Consider the following 27,898-nt stretch of genomic DNA (forward strand, 5'->3'; position numbering starts at 1 on the left):
TGAAGTTGTTTTCATGCCTGGAAGTCCATTTTTGACAGCAAGCAGTGCCTTCTCTCCTCACCTCTGGTCCCAGATTAGACTGCATTGCAGACTATTTGATTGTCTGGAAATCTCCGCACAATAAGCCAGCCAGCTGTGCAGAGGGCCCTCTTCCCTTCAGATAGTCTTTTCCACCCAAGAGACAACTATGCCAAATTGACAACTAAAGTGTGGCAGGCAATGGACAGTAAGGCTTCAGGTTTCACAGGAACTCCTTATCAGCATCTCATGCAGCACCAACACCCCTACTCCTCCCCCTCCCCAGCTACCAAAAAGGAAAATGGCATAAAAATAGAAACCATCTGAGATGTTGAATGAAGCAATAAGGGAAAGAGATGAAGGACAGAAATGCCCAGGTAGGTAAAACTTGGGTGGGGGTAAGTTACAAGCAGAATTTTGAGCAAAGATTCATCTAAACAATTTATCACCATCATCATCATCATCATCGTTAGTTAAAGGAAGTAATTCTCACATTAAAAATGCACACTGTGTGGATATGGAGATCAACGTCAAAGAAGATCCCGCGACTCAGAAACAATTTTGCTTTTGCATGCATTGTCAAACCTTTAAAAAGCAGAAACAATCTGAAAAGCTCCTCTAGAATAAGCTCCATGACTAATCCAATAACCACCATACGGCAATGTGAAGAATCTTCCTTAAATGAGCTTTCTGCCCTGAAATGAATACCCAGGTTCTTAAGAGTCATATAGGTAGATTTATGATAATCAATTATAGGCACTATCGCTTAATGTTTTGTTGCATTTCAAAAAAGAAAGCCCGATTTGTAGAAAGGTGCCAGGAATTTGCTAAACATATTAGATACATATTTAGTTTTCCAGACCTGCAAAGTGATACATATACAAGAGAAAATATGATATCTGCTTGGTCTGTAGAGCATACCTAAATAGAGTATGAAAAGGAATGCCCCTTGTCCGTTTTACAAATACAGTAAACTCTGATCTCCTGCCTGTGCCAAATGAAGACTTGGGTGTTCCAGAGGCCCTTCGGACTGGTTTAGATCTGTTTCTTGCTGCTACTGTAAAAGCTGTTCCCATTTAAATAATTACTACCTGCCCCCCACTGCTTCTCATTGAAATGTTGCTATATTCTATATTTGTGGCGACCTGGCATTACTTTTGCTGCTGTTTTTCTTGCTAATTTAATGTTCTACTATTGTTTTGTTATCTGTTGCTCTGCTCTGCTCAAAAAAGTAGAATAAAAGTTTTTTATAATCAATACAAAATAAAATGAATGACTGAAAAATGTATTTCAGTCATTTCCTTCTCTCTGTGTTTTTCTGGGGAAGAAACAATAGCTTTTCAAAAAGCTATCCTATGCAAAGTTAGACTTGAAAAGTACTCATTGTTGAAGCCATTCTTGTGACCTGATTCTTGAATCAGAGGACAATTTCCTCTCCAGCATCATTCTGAGATAGCCCTAAGAGAAAAAGTCTTGATATATAGGTGTAAAAAGAAAAGAAAAAACAGAGAATCTTCAGCTAGAACAATGCAAGTGAAATATATACAGCCAACTAGACAGGTACGAGAATATCTTCTTTGTCATAATAGAAGATACTCCCAGTTGGAGGTCCTGAACACTATCCAACAATTATTTTTAAAGTATAGGAAAATAATCTTTATGGAATAAGGAGGGAACATGTGGCTACAAATTTTGGTAGCCTACCTATTATCCTAACACAGAAGAGGCTTCCCTTTCCTCCCAGCCACCCCACAAACAGGATGTAATAATGATGGAGGTACCCTAGAAATCAACGCCTCACCGGCAGTGCAGAATCGGACAAGACACGTCGCCTCTCTCTATTCTCAATCCATTCCCTTTCACACTAAAAAACAAAACAAAAACAGCTTTGTCATGGCATGTTACTGCAACTTAAATACTGCAGACAAAAGGGACAGAAAAGAACCTCTAGTACGATGAAATTTGCATTAGAAAGCAAACACCTTCTGTACATGGACCCACTCAAAGTTTGTGACTTTCTTATGAATGGATGCTGTGTCTGTTGTTTGCAAGATACTCTTCTCCATAGGCTGAAAAAGTTAGCATGAGGCTTGGAAATGGAGGGGAGGCAATTACCACATCTAAATGTGGATATTTCTCCCATTTGCGGGGGCGGGGGTTGACCTGCTACTAACTGACGCAGCAGAAGCAGAGAAGCAAAGAGAGGAAGAAGAAAACATCACCTCCACAGGGTTGCAACACTAGCACAAGTTGTGTGAATATAGTCTGCCACCTGCTTTTTGCAACTTGGCTGTGCAAAACACAACTGGACAATTCATAGCAATGCCGTCTTGAGCAGCACCAAATTGCTCAGCGAGCTAAGATTTATTAGCACATTCTATTTTTCATAATGGGCAACATGCAATTCTTTCTGAAGAGATCTAAAGCATAGGGGAATATGTAGAGAACGAAAGTCACCCCAACACAGAAGCAACCTGGGAGCAGCAGTCATGCCAAGGAAATAAATGCACAAATGGCATGGGTTAAGCAGTGCACACTGTTCCTGCTTGGTGAACACAGGGTCAAATCATGTGCAAGGAAAGTTCCAAGTCCTTAATCCTCCCCTCCCAAGCTTGTTTGCTAATTACATTTGCAATTACAAACATGACAAAGGTATTATTCTACAGTGTGTTCCACTTCAACCAAGCATACCTTTCCGCCTCTAGCAGCACAGCTCACAAGTGTTACTTGGCAGACAAAATAACCAGACCTTCAGCCAGAAGGGCCACTTTGGGGGCAGCCCTAGTGCTGGGAAGAGGCAGAAAAGAGCTTTAAAGACAAGAGGCCAATCCACTACCTTAATGTCTATGAACTCCTCAAAGCCATTCTCTGTAAATTAAAATGTTTCCTCCAAGTCTCTGTAAATGATGATAAATTATAATAGATCACCAAAAACATTCCAATTTCATCTTAGACATGTGAAGTATGTTTCTATCTCACAAGGCAATTACAACTACACCTATTAATGCTAAAGAGTAGAAATAGAAATGGTTTATTTTTCTGGTTACTTGCTAGAGTTAGTTTCAACTGACCTTTGCTATGTGGGGGTATCCTTAAACAAACATCCACCAAATTTATGAAAATATCTACAGCATCTTTATCATCATGCTTTGTAAGGGGATAAGATGGAAGCCTGGTGCTGTGGGTCTGATACCTTATAAATGCCAAAACTATTTTCCTACATGCACATATGTGTACAAATCAACATCATAAAACTCTCTCCACTGTACAACTGCAAAACAAATTCAAAGGACCTCAAGCTCACTTGGTTAAGCTGGAGGAGCATCAAAGGGTCTCCAGGGTCTACCATAAGCTTTTACCCACCATCAGCATTTCTCTACCCCTCAAGGGATGGGCATAGAATAGAACAGGCTGACCCATGAGCATGTCCAGCTTGTCCTGCTTCTGCTCTTTCCCTGCGTAAGCACAACCTAAACATTTAGATACGCTTACAAGAGATCACTTATCACTGCATTGGAGACCCTTGGTTCTACACAGTTTCTCTCTCTCTATCATCTGTTAGAAGTGATACTATCCAAAAGAGGAATATTTCCATTCTTTGGGATGATGGCATGCATGACTTTTCTTACTGGAAGGATTAAATAATAAGTGTTGATTTATCTAACATGTCACTGAAATTAAAAACTATGACAGAATAGGGAAGAAGATGAGATAGGGTCAGAAAATTAGGGGCAGAAGATTACAAGCAAAACCTCAAGGTTGTGCTGTGAAATTTCTATCACAGCAACTTTCTCTGATGCAATCCCTCCAAAGTCTTTCCCCTCTCAGGCTAAATGCAATATATATTGATTACTTCCAGTCAATACAATGAAAAGATCCCTGTCCAATTGTTTCTTTTCTAAAATAATAATAAATTGATCTTTCCATAATGTTCAATAATTGGTATGGAAAAAGTAGAATTTGAAAGACAGGCAGAAGAAAGGTTAACAATTTCCTTTCACATTCAAGGCTAGTGAGACTCTTGGTAAGGGACCCAGCTACATAATAGTAAACCTGTTCAGGGAACTCATCTAAGCACGTTCCTTGGCATTGTAGCTTCTCTTCTTGAATTATTTTGCCAGGAAGAAAGCACACACAACTCCCTATTGTAAAACTTCCAAGGAGAGTGCCTGGACAACCTACAGCTTCATTCAGTCTTTCTGATCAGAGTCCCATTCAAGGAACAGAAAAAAGAGCAAGCACTCCTAATTCTAGATCTCCAGGAGTGCCTAGAACTCAAGCAGTTCCATTCAGCCTTTCTGACAGTTATTTCTACTCATTCACAGAAGCCAAGTGCTCCAGTAATCCTTCTGAAAGCAAGTCACATTTTAACATTTCTTTGGTTTGCAGATAAGGATCAACAAAAACAATGGCAAAGAAATTCAAATTAATTCTCCGGCTCCTGAGTTTATTCCTGTATTGACTAACAAGTGGAAACATACTGACCTCTCTGAATCTGGGTCGTTTATGCGCACAAATATAGTTACTGCTTTTCACCTTTTCACAAATTATTAGCCATTTTTATATTTATCATGCCAACATTTTGTTCATTTTTGTTTTACCAGCGGGGTTGTGTATGTGTTTGTAACAGACATCTGTAACAGAATGCCTTGATACACCAATGTGGCATTATTTGTTCCTAATATAGTAACCTTAGTCTGTCCCATTCTTCTATACAAGCTATTGATTAGGAATGGCAAAGGGTATCTTCCTACAGTCTTAGCAACATCTGAGGCTGGGGCTAAAAGGAAATAGCAGAGGGGGCCACATCTGGAGCTGTGACATTAATGCTAAAGGAAGGAAAGTGCCACATTTAACTTAAAGGATATATTCTGGGTTTACATTTACAAACTCAAATACATGCATGATGCATATGCATGGACCTATGCATAGCTATATCTGGACAGCATACATATTTATGCACACATACTGATCCATACTACAGATTGCACACAGGCATTATCAGTACAGTTCAACTAATTGTAATGCACTTCACCTGTCTTGACCTGCAATATTAACTAAAGATTCATTTCTTTTCAATGTGTCCCTGTTAACTCTACTTTTACAAAAGGTTCCAATGTGGATCTCATTCTCCAGGCTGCACACAGGTAAACTTTCTCTAATGTATTTCAGCAACTACAAAATCTGTCTACAAATGAGTCCAAAATATTTCTACAAACATTCAGTTAATAACAGGATATACAAATGTTCAGGTTCATGCCACTTAAGGGACATGAGCCCATACTTCAAGAAACAATGCAAAGCAATAACAAAGCAATAACTTCCCTTTTCAATGCTGTTTAATGTGTCCATATCAAGACACCTCTGATCAGGCAGGGAAAAGGAAAAACTTTTCCTACCCCCAGAAGGTGAAATCCAGGGTATTATGTCATGAATTTTTTAATAGAAGCTAATTTCCTCAGCATAGCCAGGCCATAGTTGAATTCAACATAGGATTTGAAATCAGCAATGTGTACAGTTTTCCTTCCCGTTCTAAAACCTACACAGATGACTTCTTGTCCTCTTCCCACCAGCCTTTCTCAATATTAATCTGCAAGTTCCAGAGAAGTGTTCAGAACACCTGATAGGCACTAGCCATCGGCAGCAGACCCACACTTTTTACAACGAAGCAGTCTTGTAAAGGGGGAAGGGGAAACTTCTTTTAAATGTTACAAATCCACATACACATTTTGCTGTATGAGAATAATATTACAGAAAATTAAAGGAGTGTCATTTAAACAATTGTGGAAATTATCCAACTGTGTGTTCATAGTGGGAACCCGTGACAGATAACACGTGCGCGCAGATAATAAAATTACTCCTATATGGTAGTTATTTACACAGATCTACATCTAATAAATTAATTACCATTCACATAGCTGTAGTTGGCCTTAGCTTATATTTATGTTCTACAAGAGTGTAAACAAAAGCAGAAATGGCACTCTGAAATAGTATTTTTCAGAATCCCATGCTTTTTTTTTTTGCCCCATACTTTCTCGAGCTATAGTTCATGAGCATTTAAAAACAATTCTTAAGATTATTTTCTTAAAACTTCTGAACCTAATATAGCCCAAATTTTAAAAAGAAATTTTAAGTTCATACTGCCTTCGCTAAAATACATCTTCTACCAAAAATATATTTTGGGAAAACTGCATTTAGTAACTGAAAGAATTCTGCATCTCCATCCACCCGTTTCATACCAGGACATTTAGTGGCAACATATCCCCGGGCCCACTTTTGTTTCTTTAATATGAAACCAAGTTAACAGTAAAGCAGGGAAATTGCTTTAGGCACAGCATTGCTGGCAACTTTCTATTAGCACCATCAAATTATACAAGCCATTAAAAAGAATAAGATAAGTTATCCATTTTGGTTATTTTGTGGCTTGGCATTCGTCTCCTTCATTCTACAAGTAGGTTGTGTGAACAGGGGGTGGGGGGAGTTAGGAGGAAAAACACAGTGCCAGTTGCCTAGAAAGGAACAAATACTCTATTTTCAAAGGAGATCACTCTTCTCTTTTTCAAGCTTAGTTTTTAGTAAAATATCAGATGGGTAATAAAATATCAAATAGTATATGAGCCCTTATTTACTTCTAATGCACTGTTTGGTGAAAATTGTTTTTTTTAAAAGATTGAATATGACACTATTAATCCTAAAGTGGTTTTGGCATGACCTAAAGTAGTACTCATGGGGAGGGGACCCCAGCAAACATTAGGCTCTTAATATATTTTATTGGCATTAAAGGGAGCTAGAGCCAAAATAAGAATGAAAGATGACAGAAGGAGTGACAGCTATTCAGAAAATGAGAGGAGAAAGAGAGATGTCAACAATCGAGGAAGAACTTGTCTCTCCCCCGCCCCCCCGCCAACAAATGTATTTATTTTTATTTAACTCCTGTTTAGGTATAGCTATTCAAAAGATAGCTGAGGATACAGGCTGAGGATACAGCTAGTGATAGTTGACACCACAGAGACTTCAGCTAGTTGACACCACAGAGACTTCAGAAGCTTCACACAGACGAGAACACAAACATACAAAAGGAGACTTGGCTTAAAGAAAAGCAGACTCCAGAATGAATCACACTAGTGGAGTGGACACAAACGACAAGTGAGATTCATTCACTTTCCAAAGTTCCACGCAAGGCTCCACCTTGCTTTGCTAAATCCATTTCACACAAAGCATCATCACCCTGGAACTTCCAAGCACGCCATACAAAGAAACAGAATGTCAGCAGATCCCAGTCTGTCTGTCTGTCACCGGTCCCAGCTCGGGATACTTGCTCCGCTGTTCCTCACACCATTCCTACACTGACTGGCTGCCCCAAGGACAGGCTTCAAGCATTTGCTTCTCCCAGGCATTTCAGACAATAAAGCTTATCTAAAATACAATAAAAAGCTCAGATTTTTTAAAGAAATAGCTATTATTATGAGTGTGGGCATTATATGTCATGGCATACATTAAGAAATCCAAGTAGAAATTTCTGATAATAAAACAAAAAGGCAGGATTTGGAAAGCAAAGGATGTGAGCATCCTATTTTAATCAACATGCATGCCGAGGAAATGAGAGGAAGAAGTTATATGATCATTAGAGCGGTGCAGCAGAAGTCAGCCCAAACAAGAACACCTCCTTTTACCTTAGCCTGCTCTCTGAGCACTAGACTTGATCTAAATGGGGATTTGCATCCTTCTTGCTCAGGGGCAGTGCTCATGGCAAACACACCCCCTCTTATGCTTGCACACTTTCGGTCCAAGAGATGGGGCAGCTGCGGCGGGTTCTCTCTTCACATAAAGAGGGAGAGAGGGAAAAGTTTAAAGGAACCCCCTCTTCCCGTTTTGCAGCTCACACACAAGTCAGCACCGCGGTGCGTCTCTGGGTACGATGTCCTGTCACTTCCATATCAAGCAAGAGCAACATTCAAAAGAAAGAAAGCAACGAGGGCACCTACTGGTTGTGGTAGCTGAGAGGGTCTGAGATGCAAAGTTCGGAAATGTCCATCAGTTCTGTTTTAGCATTCCCAGTTGGCAAAGAAAAGCGACTAGATCACACTGAGAGAGAGAGAGAGAGAGAGAGAGAGAGAGAGAGAGAGAGAGAGAGGAACCAAGGAAAATGACCAGAAGGGAAGGGGAGAAAAGAAAAGGAAGGAGGGGGGGTATAGATGGGGGAGGCAGAGGAGACAGAGAGAGGAAGAGAGCCCAGGACAGAGAGAGAAAGAGAAAGAGAAGCACATCCACACACTCGCACTCATCCAATCACACTGAGGCAAGCGGAGAGAAGGGAGACAGCTGAGGACACGCGCAGGCACAAGAGATTTCCATGCCCCCACTGTAGCTTTAAGACGGAGAGACGGATGAATATGGCACCGCTGCTATTGGCTCCCTCTCAGGGGTGGGACTTGAAGTGACAGAGAAGGGGGGGCGAAAGAGAGCGAGCGAGGTGCAGGGAGGGCAGGGGGCAACGCGAGTGAGACCCACATCCCCACACGTGGCCAAAACAGCCGCCGCGCGCCACCGCAGGAGCCGAGACGCGAGCGGCGCGGTGGTGACGCTGCCAGAGGGCTCCCGATCTGGGCTGGGGACTGCCGGTGGCGGGCGACCTTCACACACGCGGTCCCCCTTCAGCGGAGGCTTCTCCCGGCTGCAGCGCGACCGAACTAGCGGCAGGAGCTGGGCGCCGCTGGGGATGTGGGTGGTGCGCGCGTGCGGGGCAAAGGAACGGCCAAGTCTGCAAGCTGGCACCTCTCGGTCAGAGCTCGGTAAAGAAAGACAGATAAACGAATCGGGGAAAGGGTCTCCTGGGAAGGGGAGAGAGTCGCGTGAAGGGCCGGCAGCTGCAAAACGGGGGTTCTGAAACCATCCGGAGGAGGAGGAGAAAGCGGAGGGCTAAGCAAGACGGAGCGGGGCCTGATCCTGACCCCGCTCCCCCCCCCTTCCCCAAAAGGCAACGTTGGTAGGCATTCTGCGCCTACCACCGGGGCAGGGTCTGCCTGGATCATATTCACGGCTAGACGCACAGAGAGAGGAGCTCGGCAAACCAACCCCAAACGCCGGGTCCTCCTGGCCTTAGTCCTGGCTGGCGGCTTCCCGATTGCTGACAAGGCGCTGAAAGGTCAGTCTCTCGGCAACTTTTGAAATTAACTTGCGTTAACTTGTCACCTCCCGCGCGCTCCCCTAACCTCTGACCGAACTGAACTGGTGTGTGTGAGAGAGAGAGAGAGAGAAAGCGAGAGAGAGAAACCTCTCAATTTAGAAGTGTTTATCTCAGGATGGTGTCTGTTAGCGACAAACCACAAGAAACTGACATCTTGAGTGTTAACGGCAATGTTGGTCTCAAATTCAGTCTCAAAACGAAAACGTGTAGAAATACAAATCAGCACAAATACAACGATTCGACTCTTGTCTGTCTTTTCTCCCATTACATACAATCCTTTTGCTTTGAGAAAATGAAAAGGGTGTAAAGAGGAGTAACACAAGTTTTACACACGTGGCTCTTAGACCCTGAAGTGAAAGTGCCATCCGAGGTCTTATATTGCCATGCCATGTATGTATAAAAAGTGGACTTCAAGGTGCAGAAAAACATGCAAGCTCTAAAGAGAGACGCACCTGCCATTATGTGGAGATGGATGCATGCTTTGTGCATACACAGAGGTATACAAACATAGGGCAGGATCCAGACTAAGTTAGCCATAATTAAGTCCCATTGAAATTAAGTGGACAAGTGAGTCGTGATTAACTTGTCTCATCAATTTCTGTGATGCTTCGTCATGACTAACTTCATCTGGATCCTGCCCATAAAATATAATGTGCACTTCTATGAGCATAAGGAGCACAACCCAGTCAGCTACTGTACATCTAACGGCTACTGAATTCAGTGGGAGAGTTAAGCACATGTTTAAGCACACACTGCAATCAGTGGTCTTAAATGTGCTTAGCTTTGGGTACATCACATGCACAGTTGCAAAGTCATGACATCATATATGATGCTCAGTGTACATACAAGAATCCGCCTGCATAGATGAAAAGTTAGTCCTGGCCCCCAAAAATGACAACTATTGATTGGCTTTGGAATGCTTATCGCAGCAATTGGCACATAAAAGAGTTTCATCTGAAGGGGTCAGCCTCACCGTTTTCAGTGACAATCCCATGAAAGTAGTTTTCTTTATTCAGGATGGGCTCACCAAGGGATCTTGAACAAGTTGTCCAAATGGCCTCTACTAAGTGTGAGACAGGTCTGAGTTTCTATTGAGAGTTATTGTGATAAAGAAATGAATATGGCTACCCTCCCCCCATTTAAATGATTTAAAAGTTATTTTTAAAATAACTTTTGTGCAAGTGAGAATTTAAGAGCATGGTGCAGTCTTGACTCTGCAAACATAGCTGATAATGCCAACCTCATAAACAACAGATATTGTGCAGGAGTGAGGGGTAGCTATTAAGCAGGTATGTCATTTTGCACATAATTCAGCTCACAAAATCTGATATGCTAAGTCTTTATATCTGCGGTCCTCAAATAAATTAGTAAATTTACTTTTAAAAGACACCAGGAGCGGGGGGGGGGCGGGATTATGATAGTTTACATAACATAGGTTTTAAAAGAAGCGAGATTATATTAATCACTGCCCCATATAATCCAATAATCTCCTTTGCTAACTTTACAAGATCAGGACATGCACTGAATAAGGCTGCATAAACAAGGAATAGTGTACATAGTTCAGAATATTGTTGATCAGTGGAACTCGCTTGTGCAGGAAATGATAACAACAAAGAGACAAATGTAAAAGGGCATAAGACCCATTATCTAGCAACACATCACACAGTCTAGGTTCTCAGTCTGGGGTGCTTCTGGACACAAACCTCTCCCTGGTGTCCCAGGCTGAGGCAGTGGCCAGAGGTGCCTTTTATCAGCTTTTGCTGATATGCCAGCTGCACCCATTTCTTGAGATAAATTACCTCAGAACAGTAGTACATCTGCTGGTCACCTCCAGATTGGATTACTGCAACATGCTCTATGTGGGGCTGCCTTTGTACATAGTCCGGAAACTGCAGTTGGTCCAGAATTTGGCAGCCAAGTTGGTCTCTGAGTCATCTCAGAGAGACCATATCACTCCTATCTTAAAAGATCTACACTGGTTGCCAATAAGTTTCCAGTCATTAATACAAAGTCTTGGTTATATAACCTATAAAGCCCTAAACAGCGTGGGCCCTTGGTATTTAAAAGAACGTCTTCTTCACTATGAACCACACCGCCCGTTGAGATCATCAGGAGAGGTTCGTCTGCAGTTGCCACCGGCTCCTCTGGTGGCTACTGAGGGATGGGCCTTCTCTGTTGCTGTCCCGAGGCTTTGGAACATACTTCCCGCTGAAATAAGAGCCTCCATATCTCTTACAACTTTTAAAAAGGCAGTCAAGACACATTTGTTCACCCAGTGCCTTTAATTAGATACTGTTTTAATAGTTTGATGGTTTTTAATAGTTTTAATATTACTTTAAGTTTTAAATTGTCATGTTTTAACTTGTTTACTTCTTGTTTTTATTGTTTTGTTGTAAACCGCCCAGAGACTTGCGTTTTGGGTGGTATACAAATAAGTTAAATAAATAAATCACATTTGGACATCTTAAATCTGTTTCCAAAAGAGTTGGAAATGTTGTTATCCGTATGGACACGTAACCAGAGTACCTGTGCGTGAAAGGGAGGTAGTGGCAGACTCAGGTTAACTCATAGATACATTCACAAAAATTTGCAGGGTGGGAAATAAGGGGGAATACTTTCAACTGCCCCAGTTTAACTCAATGGAGCGGAACATTTGCAGACTCAGGAGCAGAGGAGGCGGAGCTAATGGAATTTAGTTGGCAAGGCAGAGGAATGAGGGCTCGAAGAATAAGAGCAGGAAATTCCTCTGCTTGCAGAATACTTCATCAAGACAGTCACAATCCCTTCTGCTTCTGAGAGCGAATGGTGTCCCAAACAGAGGCGTAACTAGGGAAAATGGCGCCCGGGGCAAGCACTGAAATGGCGCCCCTCCACCACCACCCCAACATACTACATTATACTTAGGTTTTTCCTCACAAGCGCCCGCCGCCGCCAAGCCAGGCCACTGACTGTCCGCCAGGCGGCAGCAAAGCAATGGAGGGGGGGCGCAGGTGGCACGGAAGGGACCGCTCGTGGGGAAGGGGGCACCGACGCGCTCCCTTGACTGCTGCAGCACTGCTGCACTGAGCAGGAAACATTTGTATTAACAAAAAATTAAAATTTTTTTAAAAAGAATTTGGTCATGGTGGCGCCCCCCCACATGACCAGAAAAGATGGCGCCCAGGGCACATGCCCCCCCTGCCCCCCCCTATAGTTACGCCTCTGGTCCCAAAGTCTTGTTTTCTCACCAGCCATTTCATCACACCTTTGTGTTTCTGAGGGGGAAGGGGGTTGACACATGTAAGCTCTTGCTGTGGGGACAGCTGTCCGAAAGCGGGGCTAGAAAAGTGGTCACCAGGGCCTTGCACTTACAGAGACCCGGCACACTGCACTACAGGAACAGAGATTCTTCTGGTTCTGGCAGGGCTGGAACAATACAGGCACTCCCTGAGTTACAAATATCCAACAAATACAAACACAGCTCCATAAGATATTACATCAAGGAAGCCCCCAACTTACAAACGCCAGCCCACACATACAGACAAGTTGTTGCTCTTGAGAACTATATGTATTCTGAGTTAGGAACATCTGACTTAGAAACAAACTTTTGGAACACAACCTATTTGTAAGTTGGGGACTTGCTGTATTCACTCATCGGGGGAGGGGGAGGGGCTCCACAAACTCTTTTTGCCCTGGGCCCCACACAAACTAGAGACCGCCCTGGTGCGTGAACTCTCCTGAGGAATGCACGGGGAAGTTGCACACTAAATCTGTTAATCTGCCAACCACTGTATTATTATTATTATTATTATTATTATTATTATTATTATTATTATTATTTTATTTTACATTTATATCCCGCTCTTCCTCCAAGGAGCCCAGAGCGGTGTACTACATACTTAGGTTTCTCCTCACAACAACCCTGTGAAGTAGGTTAGGCTGAGAGAGAAGTGACTGGCCCAGAGTCACCCAGCTAGTATCATGGCTGAATGGGGATTTGAACTGAGGTCTCCCCAGTTGTAGTCAGGCACTCTAACCACTACACCACTGTATGCGCATATGTGCACACAGAGTCACACAATAAACTCAGAACACTTTTTCCACACCAGGATATATTGCAACATTTTGTTGCAAGTCCATACTTGATTCTAATTAGCATTTGTTGAAAGAAGATAGAAAAAGTATTGATGTTTTTGAACTTTGGTGCTGGAGAAGACTTTTGATGATACCATGAACAGACAGAAAAACAAACAAATGGATCATAGAACAATCAATCCAGAATTTTCACTTGAGGCACAAATGACCAGACTCAAAACTATCATATTTTGGACACATTATGCAGAAACCCAGCTCCCTTGACAAGTCCATAATGCTGGGGAAAGTTGAAGAAAAGAGAAGGAGAGGACAACCAGCAGCAAGGTGGATGGACTCAGTTACAAGAGCAATGAATGCACCACTGAGAGACCTTAAAGGCCAAGTTGAAGACAGATCATCCTGGAGAGATTCTATCTATGTGATCAATCAATCAATCAATTTGTTGAGCACTTTTGAAGTGCAAAGCATTTTATATGCATTATCTCGCTGTAATCCTTACAACAACCCTATAAGGAGCAACCCTATAAAGAAAACATAATTATCCCCATAATGCAAATGAAGGGTTGAACCTTGCCTAACTTTGCCATGAGTTCATAGCAAACTGCAACAAACCAGAGACCTTCTGACTTCCAGGTCAGGCTCCTATCCACTATGCTATACCAGCTCTAATAAAATCTTCTTCTTCTAAATCATCTGAGCATCTGGTTTCGAGCCAGATGAACTTAAGATTCATCTTCAAAGGGATATTGTATTCTAATAGCTATTTAAACATAATTTACCATTCCTTTTGTGAGCCAACTGTATTAATTTTAAAGTTGGCAATTCACAGTATAATTAAATGACACAGGTTTTAACATCTCAAGTACAAAGACTATAATAATATAACAGCCAGCACCTAAAGATGTGAGTTATTTTTATTTTATCAAGAAGGGTTCCAAAATAATAAAACATTTTGTGATCAGCATTTATTCTAAGTTGACACTATCTAGAGGAGAAAAACATGATTTCTCTCCTTCCCTCTCAGATTACAAATGAGGTAACTCTTACACATTGCCTTGAGTAGCATCCAGACTAGGCTTGAGCTAGCATAAATTCTGCTGTGCTAAGTGTAAGGACATGATGCACAGTCATTATGCAAAGAAATTCACCATTGTTCCAAACTGGTTCTTGTGCTAATGCAGCCTCTAGCACCAGACCATATATATGCAAATGGAGAACTCCATTGGTACTGGAGAATGGAGAACTCCATTCAGGTGGTTCCTCTTCTGCCTGCAGTCAGGCAACTTTGCAGAGCACTGCAACTGCAGAAAGTCCTCCCTTGAGTGACACTGTGGATGCACAACCATTTCAAAATAGCAGACCCTTTCAAGATGCCTGCCATCAGCTGATTAAATCTCCTCAGGTATACAACAATGTACCTTACAAAAGTAGCCACCTAATGGCTCAGCAGGGAAGTAATTTGCCTAGGTGGCAAGAAGTTGCTGGTTCGAATCCCCACTGTTTCCCAGACTATGGGAAACATCTATATCAGGCAGCAGTGATATAGGAAGATGCTGAAAGGTATCATCTCCTACTGCGTGGGAGATGGCAATGGTAATCCCCTCCTGTATTCTACCAAAGAAAACCACAGGGTTCTGTGGTCGCCAGGAGTTGACACCAACTCGATGGCCCAACTTTACCTTACCTTACAAAAAACTAGCAAAATTTTAAGTTTCTGTTCATAATTCCACAGGATGGCCCATGAGCAGTTGCCGCCATATAGCCCAGGCAATAAAATAAGGATAGTCATCCAACCCTTATATTTTGTGATGGCTGGTGATTGCTTGAGTGGCTTGCTTGAGTGGCTATATGCAAGGTTACCAAGAGCATTATTGAAGATTTTGTGCTACTCTCAGGGCATTACACTGTATTGGTGCTGGCAAATACCTTAATTAACCAGGGTCATTCTGTTATATTTCTAGTGTACACACTACATGGCACTGGGGAAAATAGAGTATGTACTATTGGAAGATTAGTGCCACATAAACAAATAGGTAAAGCTGAATATATCCCACCAAAGCCAAAGGGTTGTATGGTGATAGCAAGATTCTATTCTACAGACTTCTACAGAAGATTCTATTCCAATTTACCTGGCATGTTTCAGATAGTCCACTGAAGCCAGATCACAGAATGTTTCCTGCCAAAGTTCTGGCTCAGAGTTTTACTGCTGCTGGGTGTGAAACTCCAGCCTCTCCTTTCTCCAGCAACTGAATTTGTCTTGTACTGCTGACAAGCAAACTGTGCAATGCGCAGAAAGGCATGAAACAAAGCCCCAACTTTTCTTTTTTAAAAAAATGAAAACCCACCACAGGAGACTATGATTTTGAGTGGAGGAGAAGGTGGGGAGGAGTGCTTGACCCTTTCCCCACCAGCCTTCCCCCCCTCAAAATCTCAACCATCCACACAAACTGCTTTCCCCCCCCCCGCAGGGTTCCTGATACATATTTCTGAGGGTAAACATGCATGTCAAACCCTGTTAAGAGAAAAGCAACCAGCAATGATTCTGAGAAGAAAACAGCCGTCAGGGAGAGGGTTAAGCACACATTCCTATGAGTCCTCTGCTCAGAACTGCAGCCTCCTGTGGCTGATTTTCTTTCTTTTCTTTTTTTTAAGATTAAGCTTTGTTACGTGAATATATAAGATATAGTTTGCCCCTTTAGTGGAACACAATCTGTAAGCAACAAAGCCTGTCCCACACAGCTAGGCCACACTGAGATCGCTTCAACTTCTTCTCACTGCTGTGTGGGAATGATTTTTTTTCCCCTAAGGTAATGGCATGATTAACAAACTGAGGCTTCACAAGAAGAGAGTGAAATTGTTCCTGATATTCCATGACAAACAGCAAGCAACTATATGTAAGTGCCTGTTGGTGACTGGATTGGGCTACATATGCTGATGTGTGTATGACTTGGGATATATTGATGGGTGTTCTGACGGCAAGCCATTGAAACAGTCCCTGGACACTGAATCTGCCTGGATATACCCACTCCCTAAAGTAAATGAAATTGGGAATATGATATGTTAGCCTAAATAACTGATATGTTAGCCAATATGTTAGCCAAAATGACTGATCAAACTAGTTTTCAGATGTGGATACAGCTGTAATTTAACAGCAGTTGTCTGAAGTGCTAAGGCCAACAGAACTGCCAGAGACTTGAAGACTCAGCTTGGATATCTTTGTCTTCTTGTCATTTACAGTACTCAGTTCTCAGCCTCTCTTCAATGCTCCTCATCTCACAGTACCCCTCTAGGTTTTCCATGCTGACTGGACTCATGGAAAGAAAGTGTAGGCAAACCATGGACTGGTTTGGATGATATTTTCTGACTGACCCCGCTTCCACATGGTTAAGACTGGAGCATGCTGTGAGTACACACGTCTCCCTTCTAGCAAGGTGTGTTTTTTAAAAAAATTGCATCAGGGTGCAGTTCATCTGAACTGTTCCTCTGCATGTGCTCCAAATAATGTACTCCAAATAGACCAAATTCTGAACCCTGATGCTGGTCCAGAGCTCTCTGAAGAGGCAGCCCCTCTTAAACCATTAAACTCCTCCTGATATCTACACACCAGCGCTAACAACAGGCTAAGCAAGATCATATGGAAAGAGGAGGAGGAGTGCCTGACGCCAAGTAAGAAGGCTGGGCCTTTGAGGCTTCCACTGTCCAGGCAGGAAGGGAGAGCCCACAAGGAACAGCCTGAGCTCAGAGGTATTTAAGAGTTCAGTGGACCTCTGACTGGTATTAGAGAAACTTGCCCCTTGGAGCTGTCCATTGTACTGCAAACCAGTTTACCTTGATGCCTTTGTGGGCTTTTGTTTACGGAATGGGACAGGACATTACCCAACACACAGGATATTTCACAGCACTTTTGCATACTCTGTAATGTACATGTAATAATACATAGCATTTGAATAGCACCTCATGTGCATTATCTTGTTGTACATCTTACGACAACACTATAAGGTAAGTATTAGTATCCCCATATTGTTGGTGGAGACCTGAGACTGAGAGACTTGCCTAAGGCCACCCACCTAGTGTGGTGATCTTCACTATTTTTCAAGCATGGGCCACCTTGGCAAAAAATCTTCAGTGTGAGAGTCATGTCCCACTGTGCTGTCCTCTGCACAGTTATGCACTTTCCTCAGTGCTGGGAGGGGCCTTTCAGAACGCTGTGGGGAAAGCGCTGGGAAGGGCTACAATTCCCAGCACTCTGCATGCCTTCCAAGATGGTGCAGGGGCTATAGAGGGCTCATTTCCCCCTAAAGGAGCCCCCCAATGCTGGGCAAAGCACAGCATTATACAATGAGAATACTCATCTCTGCATGGTGTCGGGGGGTTGTGTAGAATATTCAACTTCAGCCAAAGCTTCACTCAGGTCCAATGAACAAACAGTCAGAGAGCCACACTTATGGTTGATGATGGCCACCACTGGCCTCTGGGCCTTACAATGAAGAACGCTGACCTAGTGAGTTCATGGTAGAGGTGAGGTTTGAACTGGGGAGTTCTGGATACATAGCTCAATCTCTTAGCCACTATGCTATACATATTTTAAGCTGTGATTCAGGAGGAGAATTAATAAGACTTCCTAAGGAGGAAGTCTTGCCAGCCTCTAAGGATATACAGACTCTGGGCCTAGCACTTAGCCTACTAAGCTCTTGTGCTCAGAGCAGAACCTTCTTCAGGTGCTGGAGGGAATGAGGTGTGCAGCATTAACTGCTGTGGTTGTCAGAGAGGGGGAAAGCTGGTCTTGTGGTAGCAAGCATGACTTGTCCCCATAGCTAAGCAGGGTCTGCCCTGGTTGCATATGAATGGGAGACTAGAAGTGTGCGCACTGTGAGATATTTCCCTCAGGGGATGGAACTGCTCTGGGAAGAGCAGAAGAGTTCAAGTTACCTCCCTGGCAGCATCTCCCAAGATAGGGCTGAGAGAGATTCCTGCCTGTAACCTTGGAGAAGCCGCTGCCAGTCTGTGAAGACAATACTGAACTAGATAGACCAATGGTCTGACTCAGAATATGGCAGCTTCCTATGTTCCTAAGAGAGTATGATGATTTTAGACTCATCAAGCCTGGTATAGCTTTTTAGAGCCTTGCCTTCTGTTTTTGACTAGTTGGAAGAGCAGTACACGGAGCACACTGCACATTGCACTTCTGGCTGCAGCATCTCCAGTTTGTTTGTGTGTTTGGTATAAGAGTATACTGCCCCAAACTTGTATCTCTCAGTGGTTTACAACAAATAAAACAGTTGAAACATTAAAACAGTTTAAAACACATTCACGTTCAAATCTAGTTAAAAGCTTCGGTGAACAAATGTGTTTTAAGCAGCATCTTCTTAAAAACTGTCAGAGATGGGGAGGCTCAGCAGGAATGCATTCCAAAGCCTTGGGATGGCAATGGAACAGGACTGACCCTGAGTGGCCACCAGAGAAGCCAGTGAAAACTGCAGGATGATCTCAATAGGTTGCAGGGCTCGTAACGAAGGAGGCATTCTCTTAAATATCCTAGACCTAACGTATTTAAGAGTTTCCAACTCAAGCCATTGACCTGGATGGAGCACATGAACTGGAGAACCTTTCAGGAATAGATCCAAATGTGGCAGCCCATCATCCTGGCCTAGTCTGGATGAAGAAAAAGAATGAACCCAAGTGTGGGTGGTGAGTAGCAGAATAAGTATCTACAGTGATCTCACAGCAAAATAGAGGAAAGTAGTCGTCTTTTTTTCTAAACTAAAAAGCCCTAGGTGTTGTAGCCTTGTCTCATAAGAAAGGTGCTCTAGGCCCCTGATCGTCTTGGTTGCCCTCTTCTGCACCTTTTCTAGTTATGCAATATCCTTCTTAAGATATGGTGACCAAAGCTGTATGCAGCACTCCAGGTGTGGCTGCACCATAGTTTTATATAAGGGCATTATAATATTAGCCGTTTTATTTTCAATCTCCAGCCTTAAAAGCAGAATGCCTCTGAGTACCAGTTGCGGGGGAGTAACAGCAGGAGAGAGGGCATGCCTTCAGCTCCTGTCTGAGGGCTTCCAGCGGCATCTTGTGGGCCACTGTGCGAAACAGGATGCTGGACTAGATGGGCCTTGGGCCTGATCCAGCAGGGCTGTTCTTATGTTCTTATTCTGAAACTACCTGTGCCCCCAGTAGTACAAAGGAGCCAAACACAGAACATAGTCATTAAGGACATGCAAATGGAGGTGTGTGCACAGCTTCCCTTTCTACTGGATAGGGAAATCATTGCAGCTTTATCAGGGCCACATAATCCTAAGGAATCACAGGACTGAGGTTTCCTCTGTTAGAGGAATGCTTCCTGCCACAAACTATTCCAGAACCGATGGCTTGCAGTTCTCCTAAAAACATCATCCCACATTATATCCGCATGACAATCTGTAACAGGATTCACCCTGTAACAATTTTTTAAAAAACAAAAACCCATGTGTGAATGTGCCCCACTGTTCACATGGCCCTTGTGGCACTGTGCTGAACCTCCAAGAACAGATATTGGATTTTCAGGCAGGTGCTGGTTTCCAATAGCTGAAGTTTTTAATTTGGGATTTTAACTTTTATCAGGACCTAGTAGAGTGAGCCAGGGGGCCACCTGATTGGCTGGCACAGACTTCATGTGGTCTAATTAACTGATAACGGTAACACAAAGAAGGTTTGTGCTCAGATAATGGACTCCTGCTGACAGAGAAATGCCCATGCAAAAAGAGAGGAGGATTTCTGAAAAGGATTTCTGAAAAGGCTTGACAGAACCATTATTGATACAAAAATTAATATTACTTTATAGTCAGTGTAAAAGGACAAATGGGACTTTTCATTTTCCTGGAGTAGCGGCAAGGCTGGTCCAAGCCCCCTCACGTCTCAGGCAATATGGGAAGGTATTTCCCCCCACCTCTCAAGGGGACATGCAGGGCACACAGAGTGTACCACTCTTTCCCCTTCCCTCACCTCTGTGGTGCACAGTTCCTCTGAGGCCACAGAGTCTGACATGGAAGCTGCTGTCATTGGGCGTGAATGAGAGGAAGCAAGAGAGAAAGAGGAGGTGCAGTGGGCCAGAGGCGGCAGAGGAGTGGAGGACAAGCAGAGGAGATGGCACCCGCTACATCAGGGGGCAGGGCAGTAGCATTTACCACCTCCCAGAATCTGCCACCTGAGGTGACCACCTCACTTGACCTCATGGAAGGGCCGGCCCTGAGTAGCTGCATTAATCTTCCAGAAAGCGAGAAGCCACTAATATGGACTTGTCTTGAACACTGTAAGAGTCAGAAGCAGGATTCCAAGGAGTTTGTATTGGAGTCACCAGGCATGAGAATTTTCTGTCTTCAAGAGATGGTTCCTTATTGCCAAATCTGAAGTTTGTGAGAAGATTGTTGGGGGGGGGAAGTCTTCTGTCATGTAGACAGGTGAGCAACCGGCAAAGGTTCAGTTGAGGGCTTGTGGAATTTTGGGCAACTGAATGTTTTGAATGTGGGCATTTGATCCCTTTTGAATGTGGGCATTTGCATACCATGTACACACACCTATTACATCCATCACCTGACTTTCAAAAAGCTCTTGAGATGCCGGGTCTATCAAACCAAGTGAAGAGTTTTCCAATTTTTAAACTGATTAAGTGACACACACATTGATTGTTGTTGTTATTGCTGCAACATATGAAACACAGGTCAAACAAACAGACAGAACCTTCATACTGCATCACCTCAAAAAGGCACTACTTTTCAACAGAAGCTGGAACTCTCATATTCAGCTGCAGGTTTCCAGATGAGGCAATATCAATTTCATGTAGATGCTTGTGCAAATTATACCTTAGTCTTCCCATTGCAGATTTAGTTCTTCCCACTGCAGAACCCACCATGGCAGGAAAATTGCTCTGTCAAGGGTTCCCACCCTTCAGTCCTGAGATGCTGTTGGCCAGCTGCAATGGTCAAAGGCAACAAATACCCTGTGATATCAATGAGTCCCCCCACCCTGTTCTTCCATTCAAAAGGTGTCAAACTGAAATGGAAGTCACTCTGCTGGAGTTAAGTCCTCCAAGCCTTAACCCCAGTTTCTTGCCCGTCCTCTTGACCTCACCAGCTAGTCCATGCCACCCATTTTTCAGCAAATTCTGCCAAGTAAAAGGGGAAGTAGAAAAACTGCAAGAGGAAGAAGCAAGCACAGAGAGTCAAGCCAAGTGCTAATGTTGGCACTGGAAAAGTCCAGAAAGCTAATTTGGACAAATTAGTTCACTGTTTTAATTAATTGATCATACCAATTAATCAACTAATGCTTTCAGCCCTAATGTAGACATATTTGCAGACAAAAAAGCATAGATTCTTGGACTTCATCCTAGCAAAATCTCCATATGTCAAGACAAAAAACATTCTAGCTGAGCTGCCTGAAGGGACAGCAAAGATGGACATCCCGGTTAGCAACTCTTTGTCCCATCTCAGGTGACAGACTATACCAAACAGGGACAACAAGACCACAGATTATGGCACATTCCAAGAGAGAATGACCCACAGAAGCAGAAATGCCATTGAAAGGGTGTCCCACTGGCTCCCATTTCAGTCATCATCATCAATCATCATCTTCATCAAGAAGAAACAACAACAACAAATATTTATATGTGATTTACTAGAAAGAAAGAAAGGAAGGAAGGAAGGAAGGAAGGAAGGAAGGAAGGAAGGAAGGAAGGAAGGAAGATCCCTGTCCCCAAAGGGCTCACCACTCTAAAAAGAAATATAAGATAGACACCAGCAAGATAGACAACGATCACTTCTGCATTAAGCTTGCAGCACACCTCACAATGGGCAAAGAGGAATTCCACTCTCCTCCCTGTGCTACCCCTGGTCAGAGATACAATCTTTCCTCATGCTGGGGATAGAGAAAGTTGGTAAAATCAAAGACAAAGAAGTTTCAGAATCCAGAACTTCCAGGTACCTGTCCCTAGTCAAAGATGATCCATTTTGACCATTGGCATTGGCGGGATCTCTTGTTACTTTTTATAATACAAGTTGCTTAGAATTCTTCAGGGTTTACCTCTATCCCCAGAGACACTGGTGTGGACATACCTTGTCACTAGTGCACATGCATGTAAAAGCATGCGTATGAATACTAGAGGCAACCATGCAGTGCATAGCCTATCATTTCACAATTGCTGAGGTTTATATTGAACAGCCATTTTTCTAATCTATCTTTAACAAGAACAACTGGCATTTAAGTCAACAGAAGTCAGGTAATTGCAACATGTAAAACAGAGTATAGCATGCAGCAGGCACAGTAGAGCCTTCAGGAATGTGTAATAGTAGAGCAAAAAGCTCAAGGCAGCAATCCCTTGATACGAACATTGAGATGTTACAAGCATATTCCTGTTTTCATTTGTGATATGTTGGAGAGCTAACTAAAGAAACAGAACTTTGACAGGAAGAAATAAGGTGTTCCTCCAGTGCAACTTAACTCAGTGACTTCTGGTTTGCAACAGGGGCTCATCCTGAAATTCCTGTTTTCCTTGCACAAGATTCTCTAAAGGAATGCTTCTAAATGGCATTAGCACTTCTTTCCTCTAAATAACAAAAAACAGCCCCTAACTATCATACAGAGGAGAATTCACTAATATAACACTCCAAAGTGAGTCTTTACCACTCACTTCCTCAGTTCCTTTTCTCTCTCAACCACTTAACCAGTTACTAGGTATTTTTCAGGTTCCACGTTCCTTGGGAGAGCTCCAGGAACTCTCCCAGACAGCAGGCTTTACTGTAGGCTTTGCTGTGAGTTCAAAGAGGCTTTATTGTGAGTTCAAAGTTGCCCAAACAAACCAATACAAAAATTGGAATTTTTTATCTTGGATATCAATCGGGCTAAACTCTAATGAGCGAAGAAAAACCTAAATTGTATGTGAAGTGCTCCCTGATAGCTCACAGGGTCTTCTGGATAAATTTGGCCAATATGTGAACGCGGAGGAAATGCAATCTAAAAGATGGGTGTGAAAAACTTCCAGGGTACCATCTCATCAGTGAAATCTGGAGGGCTCTCTGGCTGCTGATGTAGCATGCCTTGCTTTTGTGCTCTGGAAAGAACAGTCTGTCTCAGAAAAGACCCCTTCTGCTGAAGACCAAGATTGTTCCGGGAAGAAGTGCAGATCCTATTGATTATGGTGAAATGTCTCTCCCTGATTTGTCTGCATGACATATGACGATGGATGCACCCTCTCCCTGCTTGTATTGGAAGGGTGATCCTTCAGGCAGACTGTCACTTAGATCCAGCAAATGTAGCTCTCAGGTAATGCTGAGCTGAAAATTCTCATTGAAGCATTTTCAGCACTGAGTTTGGGGTGGTGGGCAAAATTCTGCGGGGCTGAAACCAAGGGTGATTTCAAGGGCAGCCAAAGAAATTCCGAAAAAGTTTTGGGAGCAGCTTTCCACTGGTATATGCAGGCTGCTGACTTTTTTCCTGTAATTTTTTTCACACTGCCTCTTTCTCTGCATTAGTCACTGATTGGTAGATGCAGTCTCCATCTTTCTGCAGAATTACTGGTCCTCTTTATTGAACTGCAGTGCATCAGCTGTGATGGACTTAGGTGCATAAAATGTAGTATATGCTCCTGAGGAAGCTGACAGTAATCCATGATTCCTCCTGATTCACATTTCAGCACCTTTCATTTTTATTTTCAAGGCGTCTCCTTGGTAGAGCTGCCTTTGTAGGCAAGTTTCATATTCATTTTCCCCATTCCCAGAAAGCACTGGACACCTTTCTTTGACTAGGGCCATGGTGCCATTTTAATAGGTTGAATTTTCTTCTTGTCAGTCGAGAAGGCATCTCCTGCAAAAGTCAACTTAGTGACGTCAGACACACACCAAGGCTGTTATAATGAACAGCCAAGTCTGGGTTTGGTTGCCCGTGAGAACCGCCGGGATCCATGCAGATCCCAGCAGTGCTTGCAGCTCACACTGACACAGAGATGGGCACCTAGAGCGCCCATCCCCTGGAGCGATCCCTGTGTGCACTGTACTTGGTGTGTGTTGCACTGTGGGATACTTGGAGGCCAGGACAACGAGCTCCGGCCTCTGTTTACCCACGCGGCCTGTAGTAATCTGTGCGTCTCCCAGCACAGCACTGGTCGTGTGGGCACACAGCTTGCGCACTGCAGGGGTTCAGAGCAGTCGTTTGAGGAAATCCTCCCCTCCCCTGCACACCTGGCTGTCCACATGCGCAGTTGTGTGAATAGCCCCATCTTGTTTTAGATTTGCAGAACTTGTTGCCTCCAGTACCTTCTCAGGTCTGAAATCATATCCAGTTTGAGTGGAACTCCAGTTAATATATTCATAAATGTACCCACATCATCAAGTGCACTCATAGATGATGTGTACAGCTTTGTGATACACTCCAGGAGCAGAAGCTAGGAACATAGGAACATAGGAAGCTGCCATATACTGAGTCAAACCATTGGTCCATCTAGGTCAGTATTGTCTAGACAGACTGGCAGTGGCTTCTCCAAGGTTGCAGGCAGCGGTCTTTCTCAGCCCTATCTTGGAAATGCCAGGGAGGGAACTCAGAACCTTCTGCATGCAAGCATGCAGGTGCTCTTCCCCATCCCCTAAGAGGAATATCTTACAGGGCTCACACATGTAGTCTCCCATTCATAGGCAACCAGGGCAAACTCTGCTTAGCACAGGGGACAAGTCAGGATTGCTACCACAAGACTCTCTGCTCTCTGCCAAAAGGGAACTGCAGAAACCTCTACTTTCCAAACAGGGTGTTAAATGTACATAATTTAGAGCTTTCTTCTGTTAGATTTAGCTGCCAAACCCCCGAGGAAGCATCCAGTTTGCTGAAATATTGGCAAATTGGTCCGTGATTTCCTCTCTGGTTGTCAGCTTGAAATGTTCTCTTTTGAAAGCTCTGCTGAGATCCCTTACATCCCAGTCTATATGCAAGTGACCATACTGTATCTCCAGATGACTAGAGCTTACACAACTTGTTTTGGTTCTTCAGTTCCTTGTATCTTGTCAAGCTTATGCTCCAGCTACCTCTGCCTTGTCACCAGGGGACAACATCTTTCTGCTAAGTGGACACTGGAGTGACCTGCTTATTTATCGTAAGTTATGCTCCCATGGCAAGCCACGCAGGCCTCCAAATATTCCAAGGTGAGTGCCTTATACCACACATCAGCGTTTTTAATTCCTTTAAATTGGATTTTTATCCTGCCCTTCCTCAAGGAGCCCAGAGTGGCAAATGTGTTATTCCCCACTTCTGTCCTCACAACAACCCTGCAAGGTTTTGTGAATCTTGCTCCAGGTATGGAGGACAAAGTAGGCAAGACTTGGACACCAAGTTGTTTCTTTATTGATTCTTTCTTACAGTTCTTTTCCCTCTTCCCTCCATTCAGCTCTTCCTCCTTGTTCCTGGAATTAACCTTCTGCCGTGGTCCTAATCCAAATCACACTCCCTGTATAGCTGTCTTGGAGGAAAAGCTCCCGTTGGTACCAATACTGGTGGAAAGCACCGGTGCTGGACCATGTTTGTGGGAAGTAACTACCCCATTCCCAACAGTTGCTCCTATTGCTAACACCAGGGACTAGGGGTGTGCACGGAACCAGTTTGGCCAGTTCGGTTCACATCCAAACCAGATTTGAACCGACCTGGCCCGGTCCTGTTCCATATCCGCCCAAACCAGGTCCAGTCCAGTTCGACCATCAAACTGGGCTGAATCGGTTCAGGGAATAGACTTGTAAAGGGGAAGCCAGTGAGAATTCGCCTTTGCAAGAAAAGGGGGTGGGGGACTCATTCAGGGTAAGGGGTGACCGTGCAGGGGCAGTGAGTGAGTAAGCTGCTTACTTGGCCGATGCGGCTACCAGCGCCACTGCTCTCCCTCCCAGCGGCCCCAAGCAGTGTGATCCCCCCTCTTTTACCATTGAGCCGCTGCTGAGCTGGCAGCTTGGTAAAAGAGGGGGGCGCACACTGCTTGGGGCTGCCAGGAGACTGGGCGGTGGCCAGCAGCTGCACCAGCAGCTGCACTGGCCAGGTAAGCAGCTTACTTACTCGCTACCCGCCCTCTTATCATGCTGAAGCGGTTCTCCTGAACCGGGCTTGGTTTGGTTCAATCATGGACCTAAACCCCCTGCCCCGGTTCAGTCCGTGATCAAACCAACCAACTGGCCCCGGTTCGAGGTGAACCAGTTCAGCACAAACCATTCATGCACACCCCTACCAGGGACGGACCCCAGAATAGGACTGCTGCAGCATAATACAGCTGCAGCATTGCACTAGCACTGGGACCCTTTTTACAGGGACAGCCTACAGTGAACCTGAGGCAGGGTGCCATGAACGGTCTTGCCTTGTGATCCTGGAGTGGGGGCCATTCCCCTTTCAAAATTGGCCCCTGCATGTTTTGAAAGTAAGACGAGGGCAGGGAGGAGGGAAAATTGCCAGCAGCCTCCTATTCTCACCTTGTGCTTCCTGCAGACTTTGCAAGAAGTGTGAGGAGAGGTACTGCCTGCAAAGTTTCCAGGGTCAAATTGGTCCCAAAGAGCTGCTCCAACAGCAACAGCAGCAGCAGGCATCCGGCCTCCCTGCTGGTGGTCCAATAATCTGTTGCCTGAGATGACTGCCTCACCTTCATGAAGGAAGCAGCCCAAATGATTTTACCCAATCATGGGCAAGGTGAATACATATGGCACCACCAGAGGTTTGCATGAGCTCCCACAGCCCTGAGAGTGTGTGCTCCCACACAGTGGGAGGGTCAAGGAAGGTTAAAGCTTACTGGATTCTTCACAGCTGTGCGGGCCCAGAGAGAATGTTTGTTCTTCTCCCTTTGCAGGTAAAGTTAAAGTTAAAGTGTGCTGTTGAGTCGGTGTTGACTCTTGGTGACCACAGAGCCCTGTGGTTTTCTTTGGTAGAAAACAGGAGGGGTTTACCATTGCCATCTCCCATGCAGTATGAGATGACGCCTTTCAGCATCTTCCTATATCGCTGCTGCCCAATTTAGGTGTTTCCCATAGTCTGGGGAACATACCAGCGGGGATTCGAACCGGCAACCTCTGGCTTGCTAGTCAAGCCATTTCCCCGCTGCACCCTTTGTATATATAAGGGCTGTACTGGCCTGAGGTGAGAGCCAAAGGGTAAGAGCCAAAGGGTGTGCCCTAGGGTTCTCAGCCTGGGGGGTCTCAGCCAGAAGATGACAGCTTTGTGTTGATGCTCACCACAGTTCTACCAGGAACTTCTTGTCATCCTACACTCGTGTGGGTTTCCTATTTTAGTGTCTGGTTTTAAGTATGTGCCTTACGTCTTCGTCATATCGTTACTCTAGTGTTTACTGCAATCACTCGAGCCACGTGGACAGCATTTGGTGATAGCTGAAAGGGAGGAAATGTCCCCTGCCAACAGAGCAAGACTCTAGCTAACAGAGCAAAAGAGGCACCTTTTAAAAGTGGTGATACTATTTAGCAGGGACAGAGCAACTGGCCCGATCCATCCCCAGCAAAGCATCCCTTCAGTGGCTATTGCTGGTGTCTATCTTATATGTCTTATCTTTCTTTTTTAGATTGTGAGCCCTTTGGGGACAGAGAGCCATTTTATTTGTTTGTTTATATTTTGTAAACTGCTTTG

The 27,898-nt window shown here is 44.0% G+C and overlaps 1 protein-coding gene across 4 annotated transcripts in view; it reads right to left on the reverse strand.

Annotated features, from left to right (window-relative positions):
- ESRRB (estrogen related receptor beta) overlaps positions 1-27,898 on the reverse strand; it is a 304,059-nt gene that overhangs the window by 156,995 nt on the left and 119,166 nt on the right. For 2 of the 4 annotated variants that reach the window (XM_053286428.1, XM_053286427.1), the window contains exons 1-2: positions 8,004-8,088; positions 1,820-1,882 (exon numbers count right to left, since the gene is read on the reverse strand). The exons of 1 other annotated variant lie outside the window; for it this stretch is intronic. In XM_053286428.1, the coding sequence (XP_053142403.1) occupies positions 1,820-1,882; positions 8,004-8,053 (113 nt within the window). In that variant the 5' untranslated portion in view covers positions 8,054-8,088. Of the gene's footprint in view, positions 1-1,819; positions 1,883-8,003; positions 8,089-27,898 lie in introns of those variants that run through there. One more of the 4 variants, XM_053286431.1, reaches the window with a different exon arrangement.

The sequence above is a fragment of the Hemicordylus capensis genome, chromosome 1, assembly GCF_027244095.1.
Source record: "Hemicordylus capensis ecotype Gifberg chromosome 1, rHemCap1.1.pri, whole genome shotgun sequence".
NCBI lineage: Eukaryota > Metazoa > Chordata > Lepidosauria > Squamata > Cordylidae > Hemicordylus > Hemicordylus capensis.